This window comes from Vulpes vulpes, chromosome 12 (assembly GCF_048418805.1).
Source record: "Vulpes vulpes isolate BD-2025 chromosome 12, VulVul3, whole genome shotgun sequence".
NCBI lineage: Eukaryota > Metazoa > Chordata > Mammalia > Carnivora > Canidae > Vulpes > Vulpes vulpes.
Window position 1 is genome coordinate 148,874,158 of NC_132791.1, and position 27,502 is coordinate 148,901,659.

Here is a 27,502-nt window from a genome sequence, read left to right on the forward strand (position 1 = left end):
ACGCCCTGAGCTGAAGTCAGAAGCTCAACCGCTGAGCCACTCAGGTGTCCCTATATACATGTTTCTTTTATGTCTATATTCTTATTTTTCTGTTTTCTTTTCATCTACCTCTAATTTGTATTGATTGCTTATATTTTAGAGTATCCTGTAATATCTTGTAGACATAAATAATGGGCTATAAGTAAATGTACAAAATTAAAGTATGGATAATAGTATCATAGCTCTTAATAAAATTTGAAAGCATAAAAAGAAGGAAATCGTATTTATTTTTAATCATAATTATATTAATCTTTTCATTCTGACTAAACTCACAGAAGAGAGTAGGAATATTAATAGGCAATATACACTTATTTTCAATCTACTATATTTGTTTTGTTGAATACTTTTTCCTTAGGAAGGAGACCGCCTAAGTGATGAAGATCTGTACAAATTTCTTGCTGATATGAGAAGGCCATCTTCTGTTCTACGGCGACTAAGACCTATTACAGGTATTTTCAAATTTTGAGTAGACATCATTACAACCCTTATCATCACTAATATGTCATATTGTTGGTAATTATGTAATCCTTTTTTCACTTCTCTGACCCAGATGTCTTCTTTGCACAATGCTTGTCTCCTTCATCTTATTATTCTACTTTCATGGTCTTAACAGTTTATATGCAAGATTCCATACTTTTGATTATTTGAGTACCGAAATGAGAATGATGCATAATATCATGGCTAAAAATTATTTTCTAGGGGAAAGAAAATGTACATAGAATGGTAAATATTTCAGAAACAGATTCATATTATAATCAGAACAAATCATTCCAGAGTCAAACTGTTTTGTTTTTTCTTCCAGAGTGGAAAAGTTTAAATCACTTAACTTTCAAAATGTTGGCTTTTTATGCTAGGTCCCATTATCTGGTTTGTTTTGTTGTTGTTGTTGTTGTTTGCTTTTGCTTCTTCCGATTCATTCAGTAGGCATTTATGATTTTACATGTACTTTATGTCAATATCAGTAATTTATATGAGACTTGGTAGGAGAAATAATTTAAAGGTCTGAGATGATAGTAATTTTGAGTTCTTTCCAGACTTCTTGCAAAAATAGGATCTAAATCCTTCCAAGAACATTTTTACATGAAGTTTTTATATTTACATTGTTTTTATAATATATTTTTATATGCAGCTCAGCTGAAGATAGATATTTCTCCTGCACCTGAAAATCCCCATTATTGCCTAACTCCAGAGCTGCTTCAAGTGAAGCTTTATCCAGACAGTAGAGTCAGACCTACCAGAGAAATTTTGGAGTTTCCTGCCAGGGATGTCTATGTTCCAAACACTACCTACAGGTAACACATTTTAATTTTGGAGGTTTCTGAAATTGGTTACTATATATTCTTTTTTTTTTTAAGATTTTATTTATTTATTCATGAGAGAGACAGAGAGAGATGCAGAGACACAGGCAGAAGGAGAACCAGGCTCCCTTCAGGGAGCCCAATGCGGGACTCAATCCCAGAACCCTGGCATCATGACCATGAGCCAAAGGCAGACACTCAACCACTGAACCACCCACGTGCCCCTAGATACTATACATTCTATTATTAAAGTAGAACTAGAATGAAACTTTCTAAAAATCTTTCCTAGCTTTGTTGCTTATTCCATTTCTTACTGTATGATTTTTAGTAACAGCTATAATGTATTAAACTTGTACTACTTGCCAGGTCAAATATTAATTACTTTACATACATTATCTTATTTATTACTCATAGCTTGAAGTAGATATTACTTTCATTTTAGAAGTGAATAAAGGGATGGAGAAGTCAAGTATCCTTCACTGTGGTGGAGGTAGCCTGGAATTGTGGGCTGTGAGATTAAAACATTTGAACTCCTATTACTGTTATTTCCTCAGATGTTCTTATTAGCAGAATCTAGCATTCCAGTGGAACCAAATTTATATGGCTGCACTTTGGTCCAACAACTAATTAACAATGTTTATTGATCCACTACTCAGAATACTTGACACCAGGTTATTACATAGGCTTTCTAGGCTGAGCACTCCATAACTCTAAGGGTTCATTTATTTATACTCCTTATAAATGAAGCACCGTTATTTGTGAGTGCTTAGCCCATGACTCAACATTGGGATAGACAGTAAGGCATCTCAGATTTCCCCAGCCTAACATTCTAGCCCAGACTTCCCTATCCTAGCATATTTCACCACCAAGGTACTCAGTTTCTAAGGCCAAAAAATTTGGAATCTAAGTTATTTCTCTCTCTCTCTCTTTTTTTTAATTTAAATTCAATTTGCCAACATATAGTGTAGCATCCAGCGCTCATCTCATTGTGTGAGCTCCTTAATGCCCATCATCCAGTTACCCTATCCCGCCCCTTCTGCAACCCGTTGTTTGTTTCCCAGAGTTAGCAGTCTTTCATGGTTTGTCTTCCTCTCTAATTTTTCCCCACTCAGTTTTCCTCCTTTCCTTTATGGTCCCTTTCACTATTTCTTGCATTCCACATATGAGTGAAACCATATGTTAATTGTCTTTCTCCAATTGACTTATCTCACTCAGCATAATACCCTCCAGTTCCATCCATGTCAATGTAAATGGTAGGTATTCATCCTTTCTGATGGCTGAGTAATATTCCATTTTATATCTTATTCATCCATTTATCTGTCGAAGGACATCATGGTTCCTTCCACAATTTGGCTATGTGGACATTGCTGCTATGAACATTGGGGTGCAGGTGTCCTGTCATTTCACTACATCTGTATCTTTAGGGTAAATTCCCAGTTGTATAACTGCTGGGTTGTACGGTTGCTCTATTTTTAACTTCTTGAAGAACCTTCGTACTGTTTTCCAGAGTGGCTGCACCAGCTTGCATTCCCACCAACATTGCAAGAGAGTTCTTCCACATCCTCACCAACATTTGTTGTTTCCTGTCTTGTTAATTTTCACCATTCTCACTGGTGTGAGGTGGTATCTCATTGTGGTTTTGATTTGTATTTCCATGATGGCAAGTGATGTGGAACATTTTTTCATGTACTTATTTGGCCATGTGTAGGTATTTTTTGGAGAAATGTCTGTTCATGTCTTCTGCCCATTTCTTGACTGGATTGTTTGGTTTTTGGGTATTGAGTGTGATGAGGTCTTTATAGATCTTGGATAATAGCCCTTTTCCTGATATGTTATTTGGAGATCTCTTCTCCCATTCTGTAGTTCACCATTTAGTTTTATTGATTGTTCCCTTTGCTGTGTAGCTTTTTATCTTGATGAAATCCTAATATTTCATTATTGCTTTTGTTTCCCTTGCCTTTAGAGACATGTCTTGCAAGAAGTTTTGGAATCAAAATGATTTCTCTCATTTTCTTACTCCACAAAAGTTTTATAGGCTCTGCTTTTCATTTTTTTAAAAATTTTTATTTATTTATGATAGTCACACACACAGAGAGAGAGAGAGGCAGAGACACAGGCAGAGGGAGAAGCAGACTCCATGCACCAGGAGCCCGACGTGGGATTCGATCCTGGGTCTCCAGGATCACGCCCTGGGCCAAAGGCAGGCGCCAAACCGCTGCACCACCCAGGGATCTCAGGCTCTGCTTTTCAAATGTGTCCCAAATCCCATAATTCTTACCTTCTCCACTTTTTTTTTAGGGTTTTATTTATTTATTTCAGAGAGAGAGAGTGAGCATGTGCACACCAGCAAGGAGAGGACCAGAGGGAGAGAATAAGAAGTAGACTCCCCACTGAGTGCAGAGCTCAAAATGGGACTCCATGTGGAGTGTGATGCAGGGCTCAGCAAGGGGCTTGACTAGGGGCTCCAAGTGAGACTTAGTCCCATGACTTTGAGATCATGACTTAAGCTGCAGTCACATCTTTAACCAACTGAGCCACCCAGGCATCCCTTACCTTCTCCGCTTTTAAAACTCTAGGCAAGTCAGTATCTAGATCAGCACTGTCAAATAGAACTATAATGGGAACTACATTTGGAATTTAAAATTTTATAGTTCTGACACTAAAAAAAATAAAAAGAAGTGAATTTAATTTTAATTATGTTATTTAACATTATATATGAAATATTATCATTTCAACATGTAATAACTATAAAAACTGTTGAGATATTTTACTGTTTTTCTTTCCTCCAAAAAATCTTCAACATGGGGTATGCATTTTTCGCTTAAATCATATCTCAATCTCAGATGAGCCACATTTCAAATGTTTAGTTGCTGTGTGGGGCTAAAGGTTGGCATATTGAACAGCTTCTGATCTCAGATTTTTCTCTACCTTTTTAAGTTGATCATCTTCCTTTAACTCTGCCTAAAGCAATACTCAGCATTATCGCCAGAGAGATTTTCAAATGTTCTCAATCAGATCATTCATTCTTCCATCTAAAACCCTTCAGTGGCTTCCATCATAAGGAGAAAAAGAATGCTTTTTAAAATAATAATCTATAAGACTCTACATGATCTGGCCCTGCCTATCTCTAACTTCATATCCTACTCTGCTTGGCTTATTTTACTTTAGCGTCAGTGACCTTTTTACTCATCCTTGAACAAACAAAATTCCATTCTCCCTAAGGCTTTTCCATTTGTTCCTCTATTTGCCTGTTTTCCCCCAGATCTTTGTGTGGTTTGGTTCCTTATTTAGACATGCATCCGCTTAGATCACTGCCTAGAGAGGTTCACTCTTATTACCCTGGGTAAAAAGATCCATTGCTACTTTCCTCCACTTCTTCACCTTTCTTTATATTTATCATTATCTAGCATTACATTATGTAGTTACATGATCAGATTTTTTTTTCATTAGAATGTAATTACTGTAAAGGGCAGGGACTTGTCCGTTTCCTTTATTGCTTTATTTTTAGCATCTAGAATAGTGTGCTAGCACACAGAAAGCCCACAATAAACATTTATTCATTGATTTGAGAAATACAGAACTGTATAATGGTAGGAGAGTAGGATTTAGAGTCACAGAGATAGGGGTGTGATTTCTGACTCTACTATGCTCTGTTTGGTGACCTGGGATGAGTTACTTAGTTTATTGGATAGTTTTCTTATTAATAAAATGTGAGGTAATAAGCATACCTGCTTGCCTTGTGAAGGTATAGAGCATAAGACACTGCATATATTTGACACTTAGTGTGAGCAGAATTTCTGGAAGTTAGGCTAAAGAAAATATGTATTTAAAAGGAAAAAAGGTATTATGAAATTATTCTTCTATAAATTATATGTTTAAGTACTTACAAGCACATGGAATAAAGAAGGGATTATATAATCCAGTATTTGTATGAAACCTTTTTGTGGTTATGAACTGTAGTATTATCTAGTATAGAAATCTCATCTAGAGCATCCCTAACTTGTGTTTATCAGTCTTGCCTCTGCTTGGATTATTTCAGAGATAGAGAAAATAGAAATCAGGGGATTTGAGTGGTCTTTTCATTTTCCTACTTATATTTGTTATTTACATATTTATGTTTTTAAAAAGAATTGTATGAATACAGTTAAAGTTCACATAAGTACCATCGGCTTAATATTAAAAACAGAGGTCCTTCATCTTATTCCTATCAGCCTTCCCCTACCTTGATGTCTAATTTTCAGCAGTCACTGGTAACTCTTTTTGCTCCCTCTTTTGGTATTTTATTCCTTGTTTTCTAAATAACATACTCATGCTACTATTTCTTGATCCTTATTCCATTTTAAATACTTATTTATTGTTCTAGAAGATGACAGTTTAACTCTTTATTTCCTTCCTAAAAATACATGACTTGCATAAATCCAAGAAAAAAAAAACCCATATGATTGTCATCTCTTCCATATGTTTATATCCCAGTTTTTCATTAAATCGTGTTAATTTTTCTTTTTTTTTTTTTTACTGTTTGTGATTCTTATGTAACTATTTTTGCAGTGGAGCCATGTAGATTACTAGGATTTTATTTCTGCATTTGATTTATATAATACTGAGTTTTCCTGAAGTAGTTATATTATTTAGTTTCCCTGCCTTTCTGTGTGTTATCCCTGAAATTCATCATGCAGTGAAATGCATCAGATAATCATTTCCTGCCTTGCAACTTCCTTAGTTTTCCTTGCAACAAAATTGTAAGTGTGGCAGAGGGAGATTCTTAGGCTTACTAAGTTTACTGTAAAGTTGTTGTCTTGGAGCCTCTTTACCATAATCCTGGAAATTCTCTTTGCATTTCTTTTGCCATGGGGTCCTTATTTCCTATATATTTTTATTGTTTTACTCGTTTTATTGACAGCTTTCAGTATCTTCCTGAAATAGGGTGTATGGGAGTACATTTTCTGATACTTTCATGTCTGACAATGTTTATTTTATTTTATTTTATTTTATTTATTTATTTATTTTTTTAAAGATTTTATTTATTTATTCATAGAGATGCAGAGAGAGAGAGAGAGAGGCAGAGACACAGGCAGAGGGAGAAGCAGGCTCCATGCAGAGAGCCTGACATGGGACTCGATCCCGGGACTCCAGGATCATGCCCTGGGCTGCAGGCGGCGCCAAACCGCTGCGCCACCGGGGCTGCCCGACAATGTTTATTTTAACCTTTACTCCAGAATTAGTAATTTTGCTAGATACAATATTCTAAGTTGTAAATTATTTTCTGTCAGGATTTTGAAAACATGACATAACTATCTTCTTGCTTTAAGTGATGTTTTTGAGTTGTCCAATATACTTTTTTCTTTTTTTTAAGATTTTATTTACTTGAGGGAGAAAAAGAATGAGCAAGCATGAGTGGGAGTAAAGGGCAGAGAGAGAGGGAGAAGCAGACACTCCATTGATCAGGGAGCCCGACATGGGGCTTGATCACAGGACCTTAAGATCATGACCTGAGCTGAGCACTTAACTGACTGAGCCACCCACATGCCCCAAGTGGTCCAATGTATTTCTGATTGCTAATGCTTTGTTGGTATCTTTTCCTTTGAAGGCTTTTTTGAGTTGTTTTCTTAATCCTTGGTGTTCTGAACTTTCATGTGATGTGCTGATATGATAACATTTATTTAGTGCTTTATAGTATTTCATTTAAATCAATTTATTCAGTGTCAGAGGAATCTTATAAATTATATAATTCTGACAGTATTGTCATTTATTTTTTATTTGTTACAAATAAATAAGGGATAAACTTATCTGGATTTGACCAAGGTCTTATTTTATTTTCTGTGTTCTTCATCCGTTGAGATAATAGTATATCTGGCATTTTGACATATATGAATAACGTTAAAATTTCTTATTGCTAGATAATTAAAGCAGGCAGAACACCTTTATTTACTTTTTTTTCCTAAAGATTTTATTTGTTTATTTATGAGAGAGAGAGAGAGAGAGAGAGAGAGAAGCAGAGACATAGGCAGAGGGAGAAACAGGCTCTATGTAGGAAGCCCGATGTGGGACTCGATCCTGGGACTGGGGTCATGCCCTGAGCCAAAGGCAGACACTCAACCACTGAGCCACCCAGGTGTCCCTTTATTTACCTTTTTATTTACCTCAAAATATACCTCATTATTTATCCTTTTTTTTTTTTTATAAACAGGGAACTTTAGTATAAATAAGAGGTCCTGGGGGACAGGGAGGGCCCCGAGGGGCTTCCATAATTTAACACTCTTCAAAAGCACAAACAACAGCAGGGGCGGGGGGGGGGGGCCAGGGCAGGGGTGGGCCACCCCCACCCTGCCCACAGGATGAGGGGCACATTGCAGAGCTTGTGGGTGGGGAGCTTCTCCCTCAGGAGTGACCAGTCACATGCTGGGGACAGGGAGGAGGCGAACACTGATGTTTCAGAGGAAGGGGTCATTGTACTTGGCAGTGGGTGGGAACAAGGCTGAGGCCACATGGGCCACTACATCCCCCCAAGTGTCTGGGCCAGTCTGGGGGGCCCTCTAACCCTCATATTTGTGCAGGGCAAGGGACTGGAACAGTCCATCCATCATGGTTAGTGTTGTTAATACATTGATCCGTGAGGTCAGCGGGAGGGTTATGGCTTGAGCCATAGTTGTATGTAGCCATAGTCAGCCTATAGTTGAGCTAGGTATAACAGTTGATAGAAATGGCATCCTAGGATAATATGTATATGAAAGGCCAGAATAGAAAATCTAGACTTGAATGGGAGTTAGGTAGAGAGTTTATCTCAAGTGAGAAGACATCTTACTGAATGAGGTATACTATTTTCTCTCAAGTAGGTATCCAGTTTTAATGTATCAATTACTCCTCCTGGAGAAGATGGAAAAGTTAACACACCAAAAGATTTAAATGGAGTTTATAAATTATAAATTAGTACAGTTTTGCTGTATGAGTTTTTATGGAAATTAGATATTAATAGCTCTTTCAGGTAACTTGTCATTTTGTGTTTGATTCTGGTTTTTATGATTGAATGTTTTACCGTTTGAAGTGTTTAGCATTGGTAAGGATAATTGATTGTCCAAAAACTATAATTATTTCCTATTCTGGCAGTAAACTTTTCATGTGTAAGAATGAATTTGTAGCTAATGAGCTTGAGAAGGATCTGGAGAGATCGTTAATGTATCTCAGTTCCTTAAGCTTGGAGTGTATCTAAATACTCTCTTATTTAAGGAGTCAATACTCATCCCGAGTATTATTAGTGTAAGTAGCATTGTAGGCAAAAAATGATTCAATGAATGTATAAAGAACTGTTCTTCTCTAATGAGTGAGCTGTTTATTCTCAGAGAATAGTAGAACCAGCTAAACTATCACTAAGATTAGGTTTATTCCTATTAAATGTTTATTGAAAACAAATACTACTTTAGGTTCTAATATTTTTTCATCAAAAAATTGGTTTCAGGTTCGAATTTTATATAATCTTTTTTTATCTTATGTACTTCCTTTAAGAATCTTATGTAAAATGCTTTAATTCTTTAACAGACATTGATAAATTGTAACATAGGATGTCAAGTTGGATAAGTTTCTTACAGCATAGAAATGTTAATAGTGCTCTGTTAGTAATAGGGGAAAGCTTTTGAATCAAGAAGGATACATTATTTTAAGAAAGAGATTAATAATTTTCTACTGTAAGGGTGTCTTCATAGAAGTAAAGAAGTTAGGTACAGAAGAATATAGAAGTAGAATTATGGTTTCTATACTTCGTTGGGTTTTTTTCCTGTTACTTGTTTGACAAAAAAGTTTCATTTTAAATAAGAAAGATTATAAAGGTGATTGTATGCTTTTTTTAAAAAACCAATCTCTGGGTTATAAAAATAAAGAATAGTTTTTGTATTACTTGAAATGGTATTACTCTATGCATATTTTATGAAAAATTGGGTATGTCACCATATTTTGCAACCATATTTTATTTTTAGGAATTATCTAAAACTGGAGATTGACTGTTTTTTCCCTCTTTTTACATGGGGATAATAAAAGTTCCTATGTCTTAGAGATTTGTGAGAATGAAAAAAGATAATACATATAAAGCTTTTTGCAAAGTGCCTGATACATATTAAATATTCAATAGAAGCTGAGTCATTATTATCATTGGCTTTATTAGGTTACATTATGCTTAAGGAGCATAATCCTTAAAGCATAAGGATTCTGGGCTTTTGGGGGTACCATTAGATAAGAGAATGATTTTAAAAGGGAAGTTATCAAAGTTAGTGGTAGCTCGCTTTATATTATTATTTGAACCTTCAATGCCCATGCAACGTGAACAATAAATCACATAGATTTATTATTGTCCTTAATAATGTTAAAGAATTTTAATCTCATGGATAGCTAATATTTTTGGGAATTTATAGTTTGTTAAAAAAAAGCCTTTATCATATCTAGAAAATTTAGTAAACAATTTTAGAATGACAAAAGGAGATTGTATGAAGCATCATCAGATATCAGCTAACATGCAGATATGATAAAATATTTGCATAAGTTTCCATTTATATTTGCTGACTAAATTGTTGCTGGATCACAATATTCTTCTGGCTCAGTTTTAATTCTTTTTAACCTTTTAAGGAATGTGTAGCGGTAATCTGTAATTTCAGGTAATACACATTAGTGTCATTATACAAATTTATATATGTACATTTTCCCAGTGAATAATAATAAAAAAATAATAAAGTGGACACTAGGACTCCTTTTAGTTTATATACCACCATTACCTCATTAACTGTGTAGCAACCTGTATAGAACCAGTATGAGGGCAGCCCTGGGGGCTCAGCGGTTTAGTGCCGCCTGCAGCCAGGGTGTGATCCTGGAGACCTGGGATCAAGTCCCACATTAGGCTCCCTGCATGGAGCCTGCTTCTCCCTTTGCCTGTGTCTCTGCCTCTCTCTCGTGTCTCTATGAATAAATAAATAAATAAAATCTTTAAAAAAAAAAAAAAAGAACCAGTATGATTAGCTGACATTCCAGAGAGGTCACTTTGGAACTGAAAAAAAAAAAAACCCAGAAATTTAAGCATTTTTAATTTAAGTTTTAAGAAAAATTTTGCACATTGTATTTATTTTTAGTACAAAACTTGAGTGTATTTTAAAGGGTTTCATAGTGTAAAAAGGATTTTAAAATATTATTGTCTGAATAGAGGGAGGATGAATGGATTAATTGAAGCAAACATTTGGTTGACATGAGAAAATAGGTTAAAAAGAACTATATTCTGAAAATGACAGATTTCCTATTACTAACACCTTTGCCTCCCAGTTTTTATGATTATTATGAGACAGTGTAGGAAAAGCTGTCTAAAAGGCTATACATGTAAAAAATATATATATTTTAGCTTAATTTGTTATTTTTTATATTTAAAAAATAGGCTTTTAAAGAAGCACTTTGATCACAACAATGTGATTTCTCAAAGATATTTTTTAAAAAATCTATTATTAAGCTGTGCCTAAAATTAGAGATTTTTGTATTTAAATAACTCCCCCTGCCACCCCCCACTGATTCTTCACTTATTCTTGTAGTATGTTAATTCAGGAGGAACCTGGTTGTTTCAAATCCTGTATAGGGGTGAATGAGGGTACACAAATATACGTAGTTTCTAGCTAATGTCATGCATTTCCTATTGTGCCAAACAAATGAAGATTATTTACATCAAATGCTTGCTTTATCAAGGAAGTACATATACTATCAGAGTATCATAGAAAAAATACTAGTGTAATTCTTTTTTTTTTTTTTTAAGATTTTATTTATTTCCGAGAGAGAGAGGAAAAAAAAAAAACTTGAGCAGGGCCAGAGGGGGAGAATAACAGGCTCCTCGCTGAGCAGGGAGCCTGATGTGGGGCTCAGTGCCAGAACCCTGGGATCATGACCTGAGCTGAAGGCAGACACTTAAGCGACTGAGGCATCAAAGCGACCCAACTAGTGCAATTGTTATATTAAGATAACCAAATAATACCAGTGGGGAAGAATTTTTGTTTTTTAATTGAGTATCTGAAACCATCTGAAAGTTAGATACTGGTTTGTGTGTAGTATTACTCATGTCTCACCTTTGTACTTGACTTCACTGTTGCATTTGAGTTATAAAGATCAAAGTATATCTAATTGAGTAAACGCTGTCTGTTTAGTTTCTAAGAACTATGTCACACATCATGCTATTCTTAGTGAGATTGTTATAGCTGGCCTCTTTCCCAAAGTAGCTTTAGTTGTAGCCACCTCTGAACTTTCTTTTTTATTTTATTTTTTTTTAATTAATTTATTTATTTATGATAGTCACACAGAGAGAGAGAGAGAGAGGCAGAGACACAGGCAGAGGGAGAAGCAGGCTCCATGCACCGGGAGCCTGACGTGGGATTCGATCCTGGGTCTCCAGGATCGCGCCCTGGGCCAAAAGCAGGCGCTAAACCGCTGCACCACCCAGGGATCCCGAGAACATTCTTTTTTAATTTTAAAGATTTTATTTATTTGAGAGAGACACTGTGAGCAAGAATGAGAGAGAGCGAGCACGGGGAGGGGCAGAGGGAGAGGGCTCTCTGCTGAACTAGAACCCTATGCAGGGATCGAGTCCAGGACTCTGGGATCGTGACCTGAGCCAAAGGCAGGCGTTTCATCAACTGAGCCACCCAGTGCCCCAGAACTTTCATTTCTTTGTTTTTCTTCCAATTTTTAGAAAGATATTATCTAACAAATACTGTTACTAAGCATAAGAATGAATGCAGTGGTTTAGACCTGTAACAGTTAAGAAACAAAATGAAAAGATGCCATTTGTTTTGATCTGGACCTTGGTTAGCAGTTAGGACTATGCCTCACACATCTCTTAATAATCCTTAGTAAACTTGTAGGTTTACTAATCTAAATGTAGTCTTATTAAACTTTTTATAATGGGAAATTACAAACATATACAAAAGTAGATAGAACAGTACATTTATCCTCCACTGTCATTCTTTCTTTCCTTTTCAAGTTTTTAAAAAAAATTCTAGTTAACTAACATAAATTGTTTTATTATTAAGTAATTTCTATGCCAATGTGGGACTTGAACTCATAACCGAGTTTAAGAGTTGCATGTTCCACTGACTGAGCCAGCCAGGTGCCCCTATTTTTTTTTTTTTTTTTTTTTTAGTGGATCAGTTTAATTAGATTTTTTTTTTAAATTAGATTCTTTGTAAGAAATTTAGAACACCAATTTGTGAGGGTAAACTCCATTTGTGAGAGAAAACCCAGAGCAGAGGTAGCCCTGAAGCTGAGGAACAGCTTTGAGTTTTGGCAAAATTTGCGAGCCCACAGCTTTCTGATCAACCTTGTGCTGCTCTGTAATCTCATATTTCTCCTTCTCTGTGTCAAAGATCTCCCCTTCCTGGTGTCTTCATTTATGCTTCTGCTGCTTCTTGAGATAAGTGTCAGTGAGATGTTTGGGGATTTTCACACTGTTGATATCAATTTTGGTGAGAGTGGCAATGACAAATTTCTGGTGTGTTCTACTCGTAGGAACTTGGTTGAGGGCCAGAGGTCCAGTCAGGTAGCAAGCCACTGCTCAGTTGCTTCAGGAAAACCACCCTCTTGCCTCTGTGGCACCCAGTGAGGATGATCAAAGTGGTCCCAGGAATGATGCTAGCTCGCAGCTTTCTCACATGCTGACTGAAAGGTTTTTTGCCATGGCTCAACAGCTTTTGAGGCACATTTTCAGTAGGATAATACCCAGGCATTTTGCGAAGTTTAACCACTCAGGTACCACCATTCTTGTCATCACCAACTGGTTTTATAGCAGTAGCAAGAACCTTCTTCTTTTTCTTTTCAACCCTGGATTTAGCTCTGAATACTTCCTCTTGTACGTGGCCTTCCTGGAATACATAGCCCATCGGGAATATCTGCCAATTCCTTTGACTAGGAAGGGTTTTGGCTGCAGTGGGGCTTCCCTTTCTTTGGCGTTTTAGCCTTGAGGTTACCCTTTGCCTTGCCACCAGCATCAGCCTTCTTGGCTTCAGGTTTCTTCTTAGTATCGGCTTCTCACCTTTTTCACCCGCTATCTTGCAAGATGGAAAAGAGAACTCGGTTGCCCCTCTCTACTGTTTCATCTATTACCTGTTCCTTTTTTTTTCCTGTAGTACTTTAAAACAAAGCCAAGTAATTATATCATTTCACCTGTCAATCCTTCACTATGTTTTTCTTTTGAGTAGTTTAATAAGCTTATTATGTGCTGATTGAGTTTTTCCCCTGAACTTTTGTTTCTAGAAACAAATTGGCCAGTCAAAAGTAAATGTATATTGTTTATATTATGACCCATATAATTCGTGATTCTTGAATGACGTTATCGTATTATGGTAGATCGTGCTTTGGAATTGGGGTTCTTAAAATTTTTTTGTCGTGGTACCCTTATAGTCTTGTGAATCCTATGTTCTCTTTTTTGGAATAATGTTTTTACATGCATAAAATAAAATACATAGGCTAACAAAGGAAATCAATTATATTAAATTATAATTATCAAGATATTAAAGTTACATGTTTCTTTATTAATGAATTAAATAATATCTAGCCATAGGTGTAAAAGTTGCCATATTTTCTAAGCAGTAAGAAGCATGTGACAATATTCTGAGATATCTGCAATAGTTGTGATGCAAAAGTATGTATGATTTCTATTAATGACAAATTCTCCTGTATTACTAATAACTGGTATGGTTAGTTTCCTACATTCAAAATATAAGGAAGTGGGCAGCCCCAGTGGCGCAGCGGTTTAGCGCTGCCTGCAGCCTGGGGTGCAATCCTGGAGACCTGGGATCGAGTCCCATGTCAGGCTTCCTGTATGGAGCCTGTGTCTCTGCCTCTCTCTCTCTCTCTCTCTCTCTCTCTCTGTGTCTCTATGAATAAATAAACAAAATCTTAAAAAGAAAAATAAGGAAGTGAAAATTTTAGTGAAAATTAAGGGGCATTTTTCTTCCCATTCAAGTTTATAGCCCCCTGCTTTAGAGAGTATTAGTTTTTGTATTTATTTTTAGTTTTCATGAATGTCTGGAGTTATTGCTGTATACTTTGCCATTCCAGTTTTGCCATAGATATATCATAGTAGCTTTTATTCTACCTTAATTGATCGTAGTTATATTTTAATGACAAATTTTTTTTTTTTAGAGTTTATTTATTTATTTGACAGAGAGAGAGAGAGAGAGAGAGCACAAGTAGGGGAAGTGGCAGGCAGAGGGAAAGGGAGAAGCAGACTCCCTGCTGAGCACAGAGCCTGAGCCTGATGTATGAGGCTCAATGTGGGTCTCCCCCACATTGGACCATGGGATCATGACCTGAGGCCAAAGGTAGATGCCTAAATGACTGAGCCACCTAGGTGCCCCTAACTACAAAAGTTTTTGAGTTGAGAGCTCTGTTTGCTAACATTTTAACATAGCCACAATCCTGAGTTTTTAGGTAGGTGCTTGCATTTCAATGTGAGGAGTGTTATCTCAGACTCTGAGGGAAGAAGTCAAGTTTCAGGAACAATAGCAGAATATGAGGAGAGCAGTTTTGTTCTCTTATTCTGAGAATTAGAGTATCTCCAGTTAGGGAAAATTTGTACAGATTACTTACTTAAAGCAATGTGGAGTGATACCCAAGCTCTAATTTTTGCAAATATATACACTTGCGTAGAATTTTAGAGTTTAGAAAATCATTCAAATGCCTTATCTTACTTGAGGACTCTATGATATATATTTGGCAGGATTATCACTATTCCCATATATGGGATGTGGGACTAAGGCTTAGTTGCTCAATATTTGAAGATAAATAGTTACAGCCTTACCTCTTTTAGGTTGTAGATTATTGCTCTTTCAGATAGACCTAATCATTTTGTTAGACATATGGTTGTTCCCAGGGTTAAAGAAATAAATTTAGAAAACGTTTTTATGTTTGAGATGGCATCCTTGATTTTATAGTTTCTAAAATATCTCTGAAACCTGATATTATAAAGACATTCTGTGGGAAATTGTTAATCCTACTTTCATGACCTTGAACTCAACATTTCAAACCAATTGAGTAATTTTGTCCTAGTTGATTTGCCATGAGAAAACTTTGGACTTTGATAAGAGGACCAACCGTTGGTCATTTTGTTTTTAATTTTCAAAATAGTGTTGGATGATCACTTTGCAGGACATAATAAACACAGTGCTACAGTTGTTAGTGATTAGAAAAATCACAAGGAAATTTGATTATCCTATAGTAGAAAGTGAAATATATAGCAATACACATTCTAAATAGGTTTTATAAAGCAGGCAAATAGTAGGAACTCAGTAAATACTGGTTAATGCCATATTTTTGATTAATGAATGAGCTAATTGATTTTTAGGAATTATACTATAGGAAGAAAAGATAGAAGCATGAGAACATGCTGATTATAAAAAAAAAGAACATGCTGATAATAGAGTAACAGAGAATAAACAGATTATACAAAAATAGGTAACACCAAAATAAGAGATGTGTCTGCTCTCAGTAGAATTCACACTGGTTCAGATTGAACTACTGGTATAGAAATTTGGTAGTGATTTACTAAAATCAAGTAGATAGACTATCTTTTTGATACCCTTGTGGTTTTTATTTCTAGTAGTTTTTTTTTAAGGTTTTATTTATTTATTCATGAGAGACAGAGAGAGAGAGGCAGAGACATAGGCAGAGAGAGAAGCAGGCTCCATGCAGGGAGCCCGATATGGGACTCGATCCCGGGACTCCAGAATCAGGTCCTGAGACGAAGGCACATGCTTAACTGCTGAGCCATCCAGGCATCCTTAGTAGTTTTATTTCTATTAATGATTTACTATTTGTGCTTTACTGTTTTTTCTTCACCTACCAGTTTTGAGGGGTACAGGCAGTAATGCTACAAGGTTTTAGAGGGAAGAGCCCTCATTTACTAGGATATTTGTAGAGGAAGTGAGATCATCTGTATCTTGAAGTATAAATAGGACTTAGCCAAGCAGAAAGGTATATAGAGGCATTCTAGACAAATGGAATGGCATTAGGAAAGTATATAGGGGATGTTTAAAAGTAGATAGTTTTGATAAGAGCTAATGGTTTGTGTTGGGCAAGAAATCGTTAAAGAGGTAATCTGGGACTAGATTATAGAAATCCTTGAATATCTGGAAGAGATTTGGATTTTGTTCTGTAGGCTCATGCCCTTCAAATTGGGGTACACATTTTTGCTATATAAGATACACAGGTCCACAAGATAAATATAACATATCTTCCAGGAATAGTACTTTTTAGAAGATTTAGGGAGGAAATAACTGTTTTTACATGAAGATTTATAGAGTAAAAAACACAATTCACATACAATTTTAAGATAAATTATGAGATTTAAGATAAAACCCTAATAAGATTCTAAAAGAAGCTTATACTTATATAAAGCCATTTCATCTTATAACTTTAGAATTGTAAGGATATGTTTTCAGTATTCTCAAGCTGTAACACACTTTTGATAAATTTGAATGACACAGGTCAAAGTAGTATGTAGCCATTATTAATTTGTTTTAGGAAAATTGAAGGAAGACAGACAAACTTAGGAGGCCAGGCAGGAGACTATTTAAACAGTTTAAAATTCAGGTTAAAAGCAGGCCTCGGTAGGCTCTAAACAGTAGAAATAGGAAGAAAGCATATCATATTAACAGGCTTTTCAAAGGAAGATTTGTATTTAGTTTAGTGGCTGATATAGGAGAGGTGGTTTACAAAGTTAGGTAAAAAGGCAGAGATGTCTTCCAGCTTTTTTAACTTGGATGACGGGAAGCATGGTGGTGCCATTAATGGATGTACAGAGATAAGGAGGAGTGTGATGGGGTAGAGAGGAAGGATCAGCAGAGGTGGTAAGGCTTTGATGAATTTATTGGATATGTTGAATTTGAGGAAACTATAGCATATCAAAAGGAAGAATGGCAGATAGCAGTATAAAAAGGAGAACTGAAGAGAGATCTGGGAATAATATATGTAATTTGGGAATTTTACTCATGGAACATAGACAAGCCCATGAGAATAGATAGAATTTCTGAGGATAAGAGTGGAAGAGATTTTTGAAGATTGTGCATTGGCCCAAATATGTCATATACTAGGAGGGAATAGGGCTATAAAAATGGATTCAGGTTAGGGATAATTCTTGGAGAGTATGGTAATACTGTGGGAGCAAAATGAAAGTCAAATTTGAAAGAATACTGTTTATTAACAAGTTAGTAGATCCAAGAATATGTGGACTGAGGAAAGGCCATTAGATTAGACAATTGTGAGTTGGTGGTGTAAATAGAATACTTGGCAAAGTAGTGAGGACAGAAGGACACAATTTGTGAATCATAAAAAATTCTTTCTATACCAGAATTATCTCTCAATCTGAGCATAATTTATACAGAAAAAACTAAGTATTCCTAAAAGGAACAAAGTGAAACATATTGTGTAAGAATTCTAAAAAATTAGAGGACAAATGGAAGAAGCAATTAGTATTAAATAAAGCATATTTTGTATTCGAGAGCTTCCAGTTTTTTTGGGAAAAAAGTCATTTTGGCATTCTGGTTTTAAAAAATCAATTTTGAAAAAAAAAGGTCAATTTTGACAGTTTGGCTGTGGTCTTAAAAGCTAAAACTTATTCTTTTGTACTTTATTGGAACAAAATATTTATGTAGGATACATATATATATCGTACATATTTACATGTCATATACGTAAAAAATATGACATTGAGTAATTTAAAATACATAATGCTGAATATTTTTTGAGTAGGGTGAATCACTATATAAATTGGGCGCTATATTCTTTAAAATCTAGATTTAATTCAACATTTTATTTTTACCTGGTAGTTTGTTTGTTTGTTTATTTATTTATTTATTTATTTATTTATTTTTATTTTTTTATTCATGAGAGACACAGGCAGAGGGAGAAGCAGGCTCCATGCAGGGAGCCCGATGCGGGACTGGATCCCGGGACCCCAGGATCACACCCTGGGCCAAGGCAGGCGCTAAACTGCTGAGCCACCCAGGGATCCCGCCCCCCCTTTTAAATTTTATTTATTTATTCATTAAAATTTTATTTATTTATTCATATTTATTTTTTAAAGATTTTATTTATTTTCATGAGAGACACAGAGAGAGAGGCAGAGACACAGGCAGAGGGAGAAGCAGGCTCCCTGCAAGGAGCATGATATAGGACTCAATCCCAGGTCCCTGGAATCACTACTTGAGCTGAAGGGAAATGTTCAACCACTGAGCCACCCAGGCATCCCAAACTTATTTTCCAAAAATAAATACGGAGAAATGATACTATGATCAAAAGATTTGCATCTAGTAATCCTTGAGGATTAGAATTTAAATTATTTAACTTAGAAATAACATAATCATAATTCTATTACATGTCACTAAAAAACTATAAGAACTTAAATTTCTGTAGTTTTAGGGACTGAAATCTTTATTGAATTTGAAAATGTACATACACATCTGTCAGGCTATTTAAACATTAAGTAACTAGTTATGATTTTTCCATTTGATAACCTACACATAAGTATTAGACTCTACCATGTCCGGGGGAATAAATTATTAAATTTTAAGTTGATCCACAAATACATTCATTCTCATTATACTCTGACAAGATCCCTTTAAAATCGTTTTCACAGTATTTAGTGTTAAAATATATAAAATGTATACAGTATATAGATAAGTTAACAAAATGTTGATACAGTGATACTTGATATAAAGTCAATATGACCTAGTAATCATGATCTACTGCATTTAAGACAGTTAACCTATTTCAGTGCAGTGTTTTATCCTGCTTCATTTGACTTCATAAATGAAGCATACCAGATATTTATTTCAGATTATTTGGTAGCAAAATGAAGCATCAATTTTAAAATTAGTATTACAGATTTTCATATGTACTCTGAAATGACTGAATTTTAATTTTGAAATTAATAATATTACAGCATTTTAAAACTGTACAATTAACAGTCTTTTATGTTTATTTAAATTCAGAATTTTAGCAAGAAAATTAATTTTTTAAACTGAGGAGTTGTAAAATTAGCCTATATGATTACTCTTAAATAAACATCCTTAGAAGTTTTTTATTAAAATAAAAAAAAGACTTAAAAATTCACCCATTGGGTAAAGTTTAGATCGTGACTTCATAAAATTGATTCTCACATGACAAAATATTTGAGTAAATGATATCAGAAGAATTTTGCTTGGGAAAGGTAACTGGTGTTCTTTGAGGTAATTTATCAATATGCTTACTTTTTAAATTGATAGTGACTTTAAAATAAAGAATCTATTTCTAAAATCTTCTATTAGGAATTTAATATCAGATTATTAAACCACAGTGACTTCAAATGAGTTTAATTTGTTGGTTTTTTAATTTGTTTCAGCTCATTCAGAGCTTTCTGTAGCTATTGGATGGATCAACATTTTCGTTGATTTGATAGAGTATAACCTTCCATTTTGAGACTTCCAGTATAATCCTCTTCTTCTCTCTGGCTTAGTTTTAGCTCTTTGCTTGTTATATTTACCATTTAGGTTGTTTTCCCCACAAACATTGTGCCACCACCAGCCTCCTAAAGAAGATAGATATGGAATTTAATGAATACAGACTCATGTAGTTACTGTTATTATATTTCCCAATGAGTACATCTTCACTTCTTACAAATATGACAGTATTGTATGCATTTGCATGTATCCCACTTTTAAATAATCTGTATAAGTCCTCTGTATATCACCCAGAATAAAATATCTGAAAAAGTTATAGGTAAAATACCTAGTTGAACTAGAATTAATAGTTATATTAAGAGATTTTTACCTACAGAGAAAATGCTTATTTGGGATTCAGTTTTTAAAGAGTTGATACTGTATAGCTTAGCTAATAGTTTGGGAAGGTATTTTGTAATATGAAAATGAAGTACTGATGTTAGGAAAAGGATACCTGAATAACTTTCTGGACAGTTGACATGTCCTTTTGCCTTGTGATCCCAAGTAGAAAACACCAAATCTTTGTGTTCTGGGAGTGCATTGGGAATATTGCCAGTAATTTCAACAAGGTGTAATGTATAGTTGGTCTCATGATTTCCCAAGTGAAAGAAATATTCAATATAATGCTTGTTGTCATTCCAGTCTTCTAGTTCAATTCGCAAAATGTAATTAGATTGCTTTACTATGGAATATATCTTCTCTAGACCCAACCAAAATTCTCCTGAAAAGAAAATAAAAATCTGTGGGTTGTTAATTTTAAATCACATTTTCTATAGTGTACACTTATAATACTTAAACAATTAAGATTTAAACATTTATTAGTACTGTACATCTCAGTTTCTTTGTCCCTTCTACCTTCCAAGTAATTAGTATCTAAAATGTTATAAAAGAAAGAGTGGTGTTAAGGATGGTTTTCTTCATAGCTCATTCATAGCACTTACCACTTATCAGAGCAGAGCTTTTAGTCATAATTGTCTTTAATAATTATAATTATAATTAGAAACCATTAAATTGTGATACATACGCTTAAGAATGGACGTGAAATTGTGATAAGTATAATTCAAATAGATGGCTTTTAATAAGTGTAAATTACTAACAGATATGTAATTATTTGTCAGTAAGTCCTATGAAGGCCGGGACTATTATTCATTCATTGTTGCATTCCTAATGCCCAATTCGAAATAGATTCCTAGTAAATACTTTTAAGTTCACAAGTGAAAGGATGAATGAATGAATGAATGAATGAATGAATGAATGAATGAATGAAGTCACCTTACCATCAAGCCTCCCAAAACCATATCTGTAGTTTTCCCAAGTTTCATTGAAGTTTTGTGATCCATCTATTCGGTGTTGAATTAATGTCCATGAACTACCTGTATATCATGAACAAAATTGTGTATTTTAAGTAGATTGGTGTGACAAAATACGGTTTTCTTTTTTGTTTTTTAATTTTATTTATTTGAGAGAGAGAGAGCATGCACGCCCAAGCAGTGGGAGAAAGAGACTCTCCACTGAGCAAGGAGCCCAACATGGGGCTTAATGTGGGGCTTGATCCCAGGATTCTGGGATCATGACCTGATCCAAAGGCAGACTCTTAACCGACTGAGCCACTTAGGTGGCCCAAAATATTGTTTTCTTGTCTTGATTTTAACTGGTGGCTATGTAATATAGCTATTAATATTGTTATGGTAATACCATTTTATTATTTATTATGGTCTCAAGAAATTAATTAAAGGGCAACTAATGAATCTATCTTAAACTTATTAATAATAGTAATTTCAGGTTATATTCTGGAAAAAGATGGAGAATATTGAATACATGCATTGGTAAATACAAAAATAAATAGAAGTATTATAAGCCACTTATAACTACTTATGTTACTTATATTTCATTTTATATGTATTCAGAACAAAGATAATAGGATTAGTCTTACTAATAGGCAGTGAATAACCTGAGCTTATTATAGTCCATTTTCTCTTCAGGCTGGTTTTACCTGATTTAACATCACAGTAGACATTAAAAACTTGAGAGTTGCTGGGTCTAATGGAATAGATGCCACTTGTATGTTCGCCTCTGTTATAAATGGTGGTACAATTAGCAGGAATGTCTAGAATCAAGAAAGTGTTATTACATGAGATACAGTAATAAGAATGGTATCTTTAGAGCTTGAGCTTTTACTTGACATTTTATGGAATTGTGTTGAATGTAGCCTTTAGCCCTTTTCAGTAATGTATTACCAAGAAAGTACTTTATGCTGAAGCAGATACATTAGATTGTATATTATGCAAACAGTATTAAAATGGTTATGACTAAACTGATTTCCTTTTAGGAAAAGTGACAAAATGAGAATTTTAGACATATTTTTGTGAGATATAGGAAATATACCGCATATGAAACATTATTATATTGCTTGGTGCATAGCACTTCAACAGATCTATGTGGAAATAGTGAACATACACGAAGGAAACTTACAGAGACCTTTTGTGTGTGTGTATGAATTACATCAAAGTAAATGTGTTCTGAAAGCATCATTTTGTTAAAGTTCAGTTGGGAATGGAGATTTTGTTCTTTCATTTTTGTGTTTCTTTTTTTTTATGAAAATTTTCAGCAGGAAAGTAGAAACATTGGAGAGAACTTCATAGTCTTTCCATCTGTATTCAACACTTGTTAATCTTTTGCCAATTTTGCTTCATAAATATACAGGTACACAAATATATTCTGCTGTGCTATTTGAAAGTAATTTGTAAACATCATGACCCTTAATTCCTTAAATATTTCAGCTTGTATCTCATAAATATATTATTTTCATACATGAGTATAAAACTATTATTACATATAAAAAATTTTAAAATAATATCATATCTAAAATCCAGTCTACATCTGTATTTTCCTGATTGTCTTAAGAATGTGTTTTATATGGCTGAAAAAATTTAAAAAAAAAACCTGCCAGGATCCAATTTAGGTTGACATGTTGTATTGGTGGATTTGTCTCTTTACTCTCTCTTAGTTTAAGAACAGGCTCTAAGAATAGCAATTTTTAATGGGAATGTCTAAGATAGTAGAAAAATTTGATGATAATATACCTTCAAGAACGAAACACAACAAATTAACTTACCATTATGTACTACATTTTTTGTTTCATTCAAGTGAAGAAAGGGAGTAGTTCTTGGTGCTCTTGCTTTAGAAGAAAGAGAATTTTCTGTGGATTCTTGAATAACATTTCTTAGCTGATGAAAGAATATAAATTTTCTTTTAAAAATGGTGCAGAATTACAATTAGGGGAATCTGAGGGAGGATATCAAAAGTATAACTTATATGTGTCTTTAAGTTCATAATCAGGCACACTAATGCGTTTGGAAAAACTATAGAAAGAAAGAGAGCAAAGCACAAACCAGAAATTGGTCAAAAAGCCAGCCAGACCAAAGGTAAAGACTTTGCTTAGCATTTTTAAATACGTTCTGTTTAGATATATGAATAGAATATGTATTCTGTGCTGTTACAGGCAGATTTTAAGCTTAATTAAATCTCAGTTGTAGGCCTTATTGATTAATTCTCAGACCTGCCTTAAAGACCTAGCATATACTTTGAACAAAGCTGCTTTCTTAATAGGTTTTTGGAATGTAAATGTTACCTGTAGAAGTATCAAATTGGCAGGCTTATTTGGTTACTTTCAATACATTCAATATTTCATTGCTAGTTTTTGCAATAATGGTTTATTTTTATGGAAAGTGTGCTGGGTTTGCAATTTATTGACTGATAGCTTTTGTATTAACGGCCTGAGAAAAACAGATTATATAATATCTTACTAGTGTTTTTTGATGTTGGCATTTCCTGTGACCTTATTCATAAGGATCTATTGCAGAGTTCATTTACTGGATATTAGCCTTTTCTCCTAAGTAACTATGTGATATGAAAGGCACTTAACTTACAGAGTTTTGGAATCTTATTTGAAATTTGAGGAAATTGGATTAGATGCTCTAAGGCTTCTTCAAACTCAGATATTCATTGTTTTGAATACTTCATACATTTTATTATTAGACAAGATGTGTATCATTTGATAGTAGTGACATTTTGCTTTTGTAAGTAGGCTCATTTAACCATAATAGAAGATGTAAGAAAAATGAATTTAGAAAAATAATGTAATGAGGGAATTGTGGAAATAAAAATTAATTGGCAAAAAATCCTTTTGGATAATTAGCAAAAATAATAAAATAACCTACTAAACTATGATTCACAGCAAAAATAACTTGAAATTATGAGTCATAAAATTTCTTAAACATATAATGATATGTTTATTAAGTGGAAATTGTTTTATTATTCTTGGCAACTATTTTTTTAATAACTTTCTCCAAATTTGTATTGTTTTTGGAACCCTCTGGAGTGCTGTTTCATAGTATTAATAATTTAATATTTCTGAAATGTTTAGGTTCTCACATATAGTTTTTTCTAAATAGGTATCTCCCTCATCTAGCCAGCTGTTTACATTGTAGATTAATTCTACTATTGGGTATTAGACATTAATTACCAGGCACACAGTTTCTAATACTACTAATAATAGCAAGCTTTTATTGACTTCTTTGTGTTGAATGTGATATTAACCTTATTAATTCAATTTATATTTATTGAATTCCTACTGTGTGCAGATAGTATTTTATATTCTGGACCAATAGCAATGAAAATGAAGAAAATCCCGGTTCAAGTGAGGGGACAGACAAAATAAATAACTAAAATTTTATATTATGTGAAAAAAAGGTAAGTGTAAAAGGAAAAAGAGTAATAAAGGACGTAACAGGTTTGGGGATTGTAATTTTTGATTAAGTGACTTAGTAAGGCTTCACTGAGAATTTTACACTTGACAGAGATCTAAAGGAAATGAGAGTGGGCCATGCAGATACCAGGGAGAAGAACATTCTTATCCTGGAAGATAGAGGGAACGGGGGAAAGGTCCTGAGACAACAGCATGTTTGATGTATTTGAGTAACTTGGAAGAGTTACCCCAGTATGACTAGAGTTGTAGAGATGAAGTCAGAGAGGTAAGAGTCATCTGGGGTCTTATGGACATTGCAAGTGAGATGGGAAACCATTGTATGGTTTTGAACAAAGAGAGACTTGATCTAATTTTGACTTTTTAAAGTTTTTTTTTTTTAAGATTTTATTTATTCATTAGAGGTGGGGGGGAACATGAGCAGGAGTAGGGGCCATGGGAGAAACAGACTCTCCACTGAGCAAGGAGCCCAATATGGGGCTCAATCCCAAGACCCTCAGATCACAACCTGAGCTTAACTGATTGAGCCATCCAGGTGCCCCTAACTTTGACTTTTGGTAGAATCATATTGAAGATACACTTTACATGCTGTTAATTTTTTTTTTCTCACAAAAATTATTTTGGTTCTGTTATTTTCTTCATAGAATAAGTGAGGAAACTGAGAGACAGAGGGATTAAGTAATTTATTTAAGGTCACAGAAAAGTTTTAGAGCCCAGATTCAAACCCAGGTATTCTTTTAGCTTCAGAGTTTGCAGTCATAACAATCATGCCAATGTGATCTGTTTACTCATTATCCAACTATAAGTTTTAAAAACAAGTTTAGGGTCTAATATTTTCATAAACCTACTAGATTTTATGTAAAAGATTAGACATATTAAATATTGACTTACCTGGTTTTCTATTTCTTTTATTTGACTATGCTGTTGGTTTAATTGTCTATATTGTTCCTCCACAGTCTGGAGAAGGTCTTTGATGCTATTATCTTGCTGTTCTACAAAAGTCTGTACATAGATTGTAGGGTGGTTAGAGGTTTCTGTCTTTTGTTTTATTTTTTCTTTTTTTTGTTAAATTAGACTTTTTAATTTTTTATAACACTATTACAATCTAAGCTTTTAAAACTAATAGTGGATTGGATAACTAAATATTGGCAACCTTTTTCTCTTATGCTCCTTTCAAATCCTTTTGTCCTTATGTTTTAAAATGTACCATCTCTAAAATCTGATTTCTTGAATTTCAAAGTACTTCAGTTAAATGGAAAAAACAACAGTATTTTAATAAGAATTAATCTTTACCATTTACATATTACTTTTCCCATTTAATTTTAATTATTTTAATTTTAAGACTTTTATCCATTTAATTTTATTTTTTAAAACTTTTATCCATTTAGTTTTAATTTTTTCTTTTTTAACATTTATCCATTTTAAACATGGGAGGAGGGTTTCAAATTATATTCCTTTAACTTTTCACTTGCCTCCAGTGATTTGCAATACTGTAAGAATTTAGTGTTCTAAATTACTAATTGATTTGTAATTTTCATCTCAAATGTGAAGCTGTTTTTAAATATAATGTTAGGGAATCGTAAAAACCAATTTGAAATTAGAATGGGAAATTTTCTTTTCTAGAGGCTTTTTTTTTTCCCCTGAGAAAAGTATAGTATTTCAAAGATTTAACAAAGTAGCATGTCTTAAAATATTTTTAAAAAAAGATCCACATTGAAAACGGAACCATGAACCCTCTTTGATTTCTACTTACTTTAAGTGAAGTTACTTCTGGGTGTTCCTGAATTTCGGGTTGATTTTTAATTAAACTGGTTAATTGCTTCTCCAAATATCTCACTTTTTGTTGAAGTAGAATTTTTTCTTCTAGAAGGCTTTCAAGTTTTGAGTTGAGTTCAAGTGACATATTCTTCACTTCTTCATTCTTGACTTGCAATTTGGATGTAGTTCTTCTGAGTTCCTTCTCTTCTTCTTTGATTTCATTGGTTTGCAGTGATAAGTCATAAAAAGACTGATCAAATATGTTGAGTTTTTGAAATATGTCATTAATTTGTCCCTTAGTCTTATGGACAAAGTCTTTGAGACCATGTCCTAACTGAAGGAGACCATTGGCTAAAATTTTTACATCATCTAACATAGCAAATCTTGACTTTGGCTCTGGAGATACAGAATCATATGATGAATAGTCTCGGTCAATTTTGGAAGAAATAACTAAAGGAATGATAAAAAGAAAGAGCTTAATTGTGTACATTTTTATCCTAATTACTCAACTAATTTTCTCCTGTAAGCAGAACCAGACTTCTAAACTCTATATATACCGCTATTTGCCACATGAACAGTAAGGTTGGCAGGTGAATATAGTTAATCATTAAACTGTGTAAACTTGTACGAATGTAACCTTCTACATTGAGTTAGATCAATGCTAAATGAAATCAAAGAAATGAGCAATTAACTTACTGGGTCATATCTAATTGTTGCTGTATTTTGCAATATTATAAACTTCAGTTTTAGAGTTGTGAGAACTACTTGTTTTTAATAGCTTATTTTAATTTCTCATGATTTTAAAAAGAGATATACAATTAAACTCTTTTGATTGGCAAATTCACATTAAGGTTAAGGAAAGTTAATGAACTAAGTGCTTTCCCAAATTGTATTTTAGTTATTTGGAAACAGCAACCTATTCCCATTTCTCTGTGAAGCCTTCCACCACTTCTTCAAGTGGTATTAATGGCTCTCAATTCTGCATTCTCATGATACTCTATATAAGCTAACATATGATTATATATTCCTTATTATTTATTAGTATGTCTTTTTGCTTCAGATTATCTTTCCTAACCATATTTGTATATTATCACAAATCTCATACATTAAAGACATTTCACTCCCTTTCTCTGTTATATAGAGTCTGTGTCTGTGTTCTA

The 27,502-nt window shown here is 33.9% G+C and overlaps 2 protein-coding genes and 1 pseudogene across 18 annotated transcripts in view; 1 reads left to right on the forward strand and 2 right to left on the reverse strand.

The window, feature by feature from the left end:
• Nucleotides 1-27,502, forward strand: part of DOCK7 (dedicator of cytokinesis 7) — a 218,785-nt gene that overhangs the window by 71,820 nt on the left and 119,463 nt on the right. For all 17 annotated transcript variants that reach the window (XR_011995971.1, XR_011995972.1, XR_011995973.1 and 14 more), the window contains exons 13-14: nucleotides 395-488; nucleotides 1,169-1,331. Coding sequence is in view for 14 of the 17 variants with exons in the window: in XM_072730737.1 (XP_072586838.1) it covers nucleotides 395-488; nucleotides 1,169-1,331 (257 nt within the window). In the remaining 3 variants the exon portion in view is untranslated. The remainder of the gene's footprint in view (nucleotides 1-394; nucleotides 489-1,168; nucleotides 1,332-27,502) is intronic.
• Nucleotides 12,529-13,093, reverse strand: LOC112926037 (large ribosomal subunit protein eL6-like; annotated as a pseudogene).
• Nucleotides 18,756-26,921, reverse strand: ANGPTL3 (angiopoietin like 3). Its single transcript, XM_026006957.2, has 7 exons — nucleotides 26,338-26,921; nucleotides 25,476-25,586; nucleotides 22,935-23,046; nucleotides 21,813-21,926; nucleotides 21,097-21,192; nucleotides 20,274-20,540; nucleotides 18,756-19,908 (listed from the first exon to the last, which is right to left on the reverse strand). The coding sequence occupies exons 1-7, from the start codon at nucleotides 26,830-26,832 to the stop codon at nucleotides 19,724-19,726; spliced, it is 1,380 nt and encodes a 459-aa protein (XP_025862742.1). The 5' UTR covers nucleotides 26,833-26,921; the 3' UTR covers nucleotides 18,756-19,723.

Bases quoted from the DNA above. Each gene is read 5' to 3' on its own strand.
- ANGPTL3 (XM_026006957.2), bottom strand. From the start codon at position 26,832: ATGTACACAATTAAGCTCTTTCTTTTTATCATTCCTTTAGTTATTTCT. The intron at 25,587-26,337 runs GTAAGTAGAAAT...ATCTATGTACAG, and splicing joins CAGAAGTAACTTCACTTAAA to ACTTTTGTAGAACAGCAAGA. The intron at 19,909-20,273 runs GTATCCTTTTCC...TATCTTCTTTAG, and splicing joins CTGTCCAGAAAGTTATTCAG to GAGGCTGGTGGTGGCACAAT.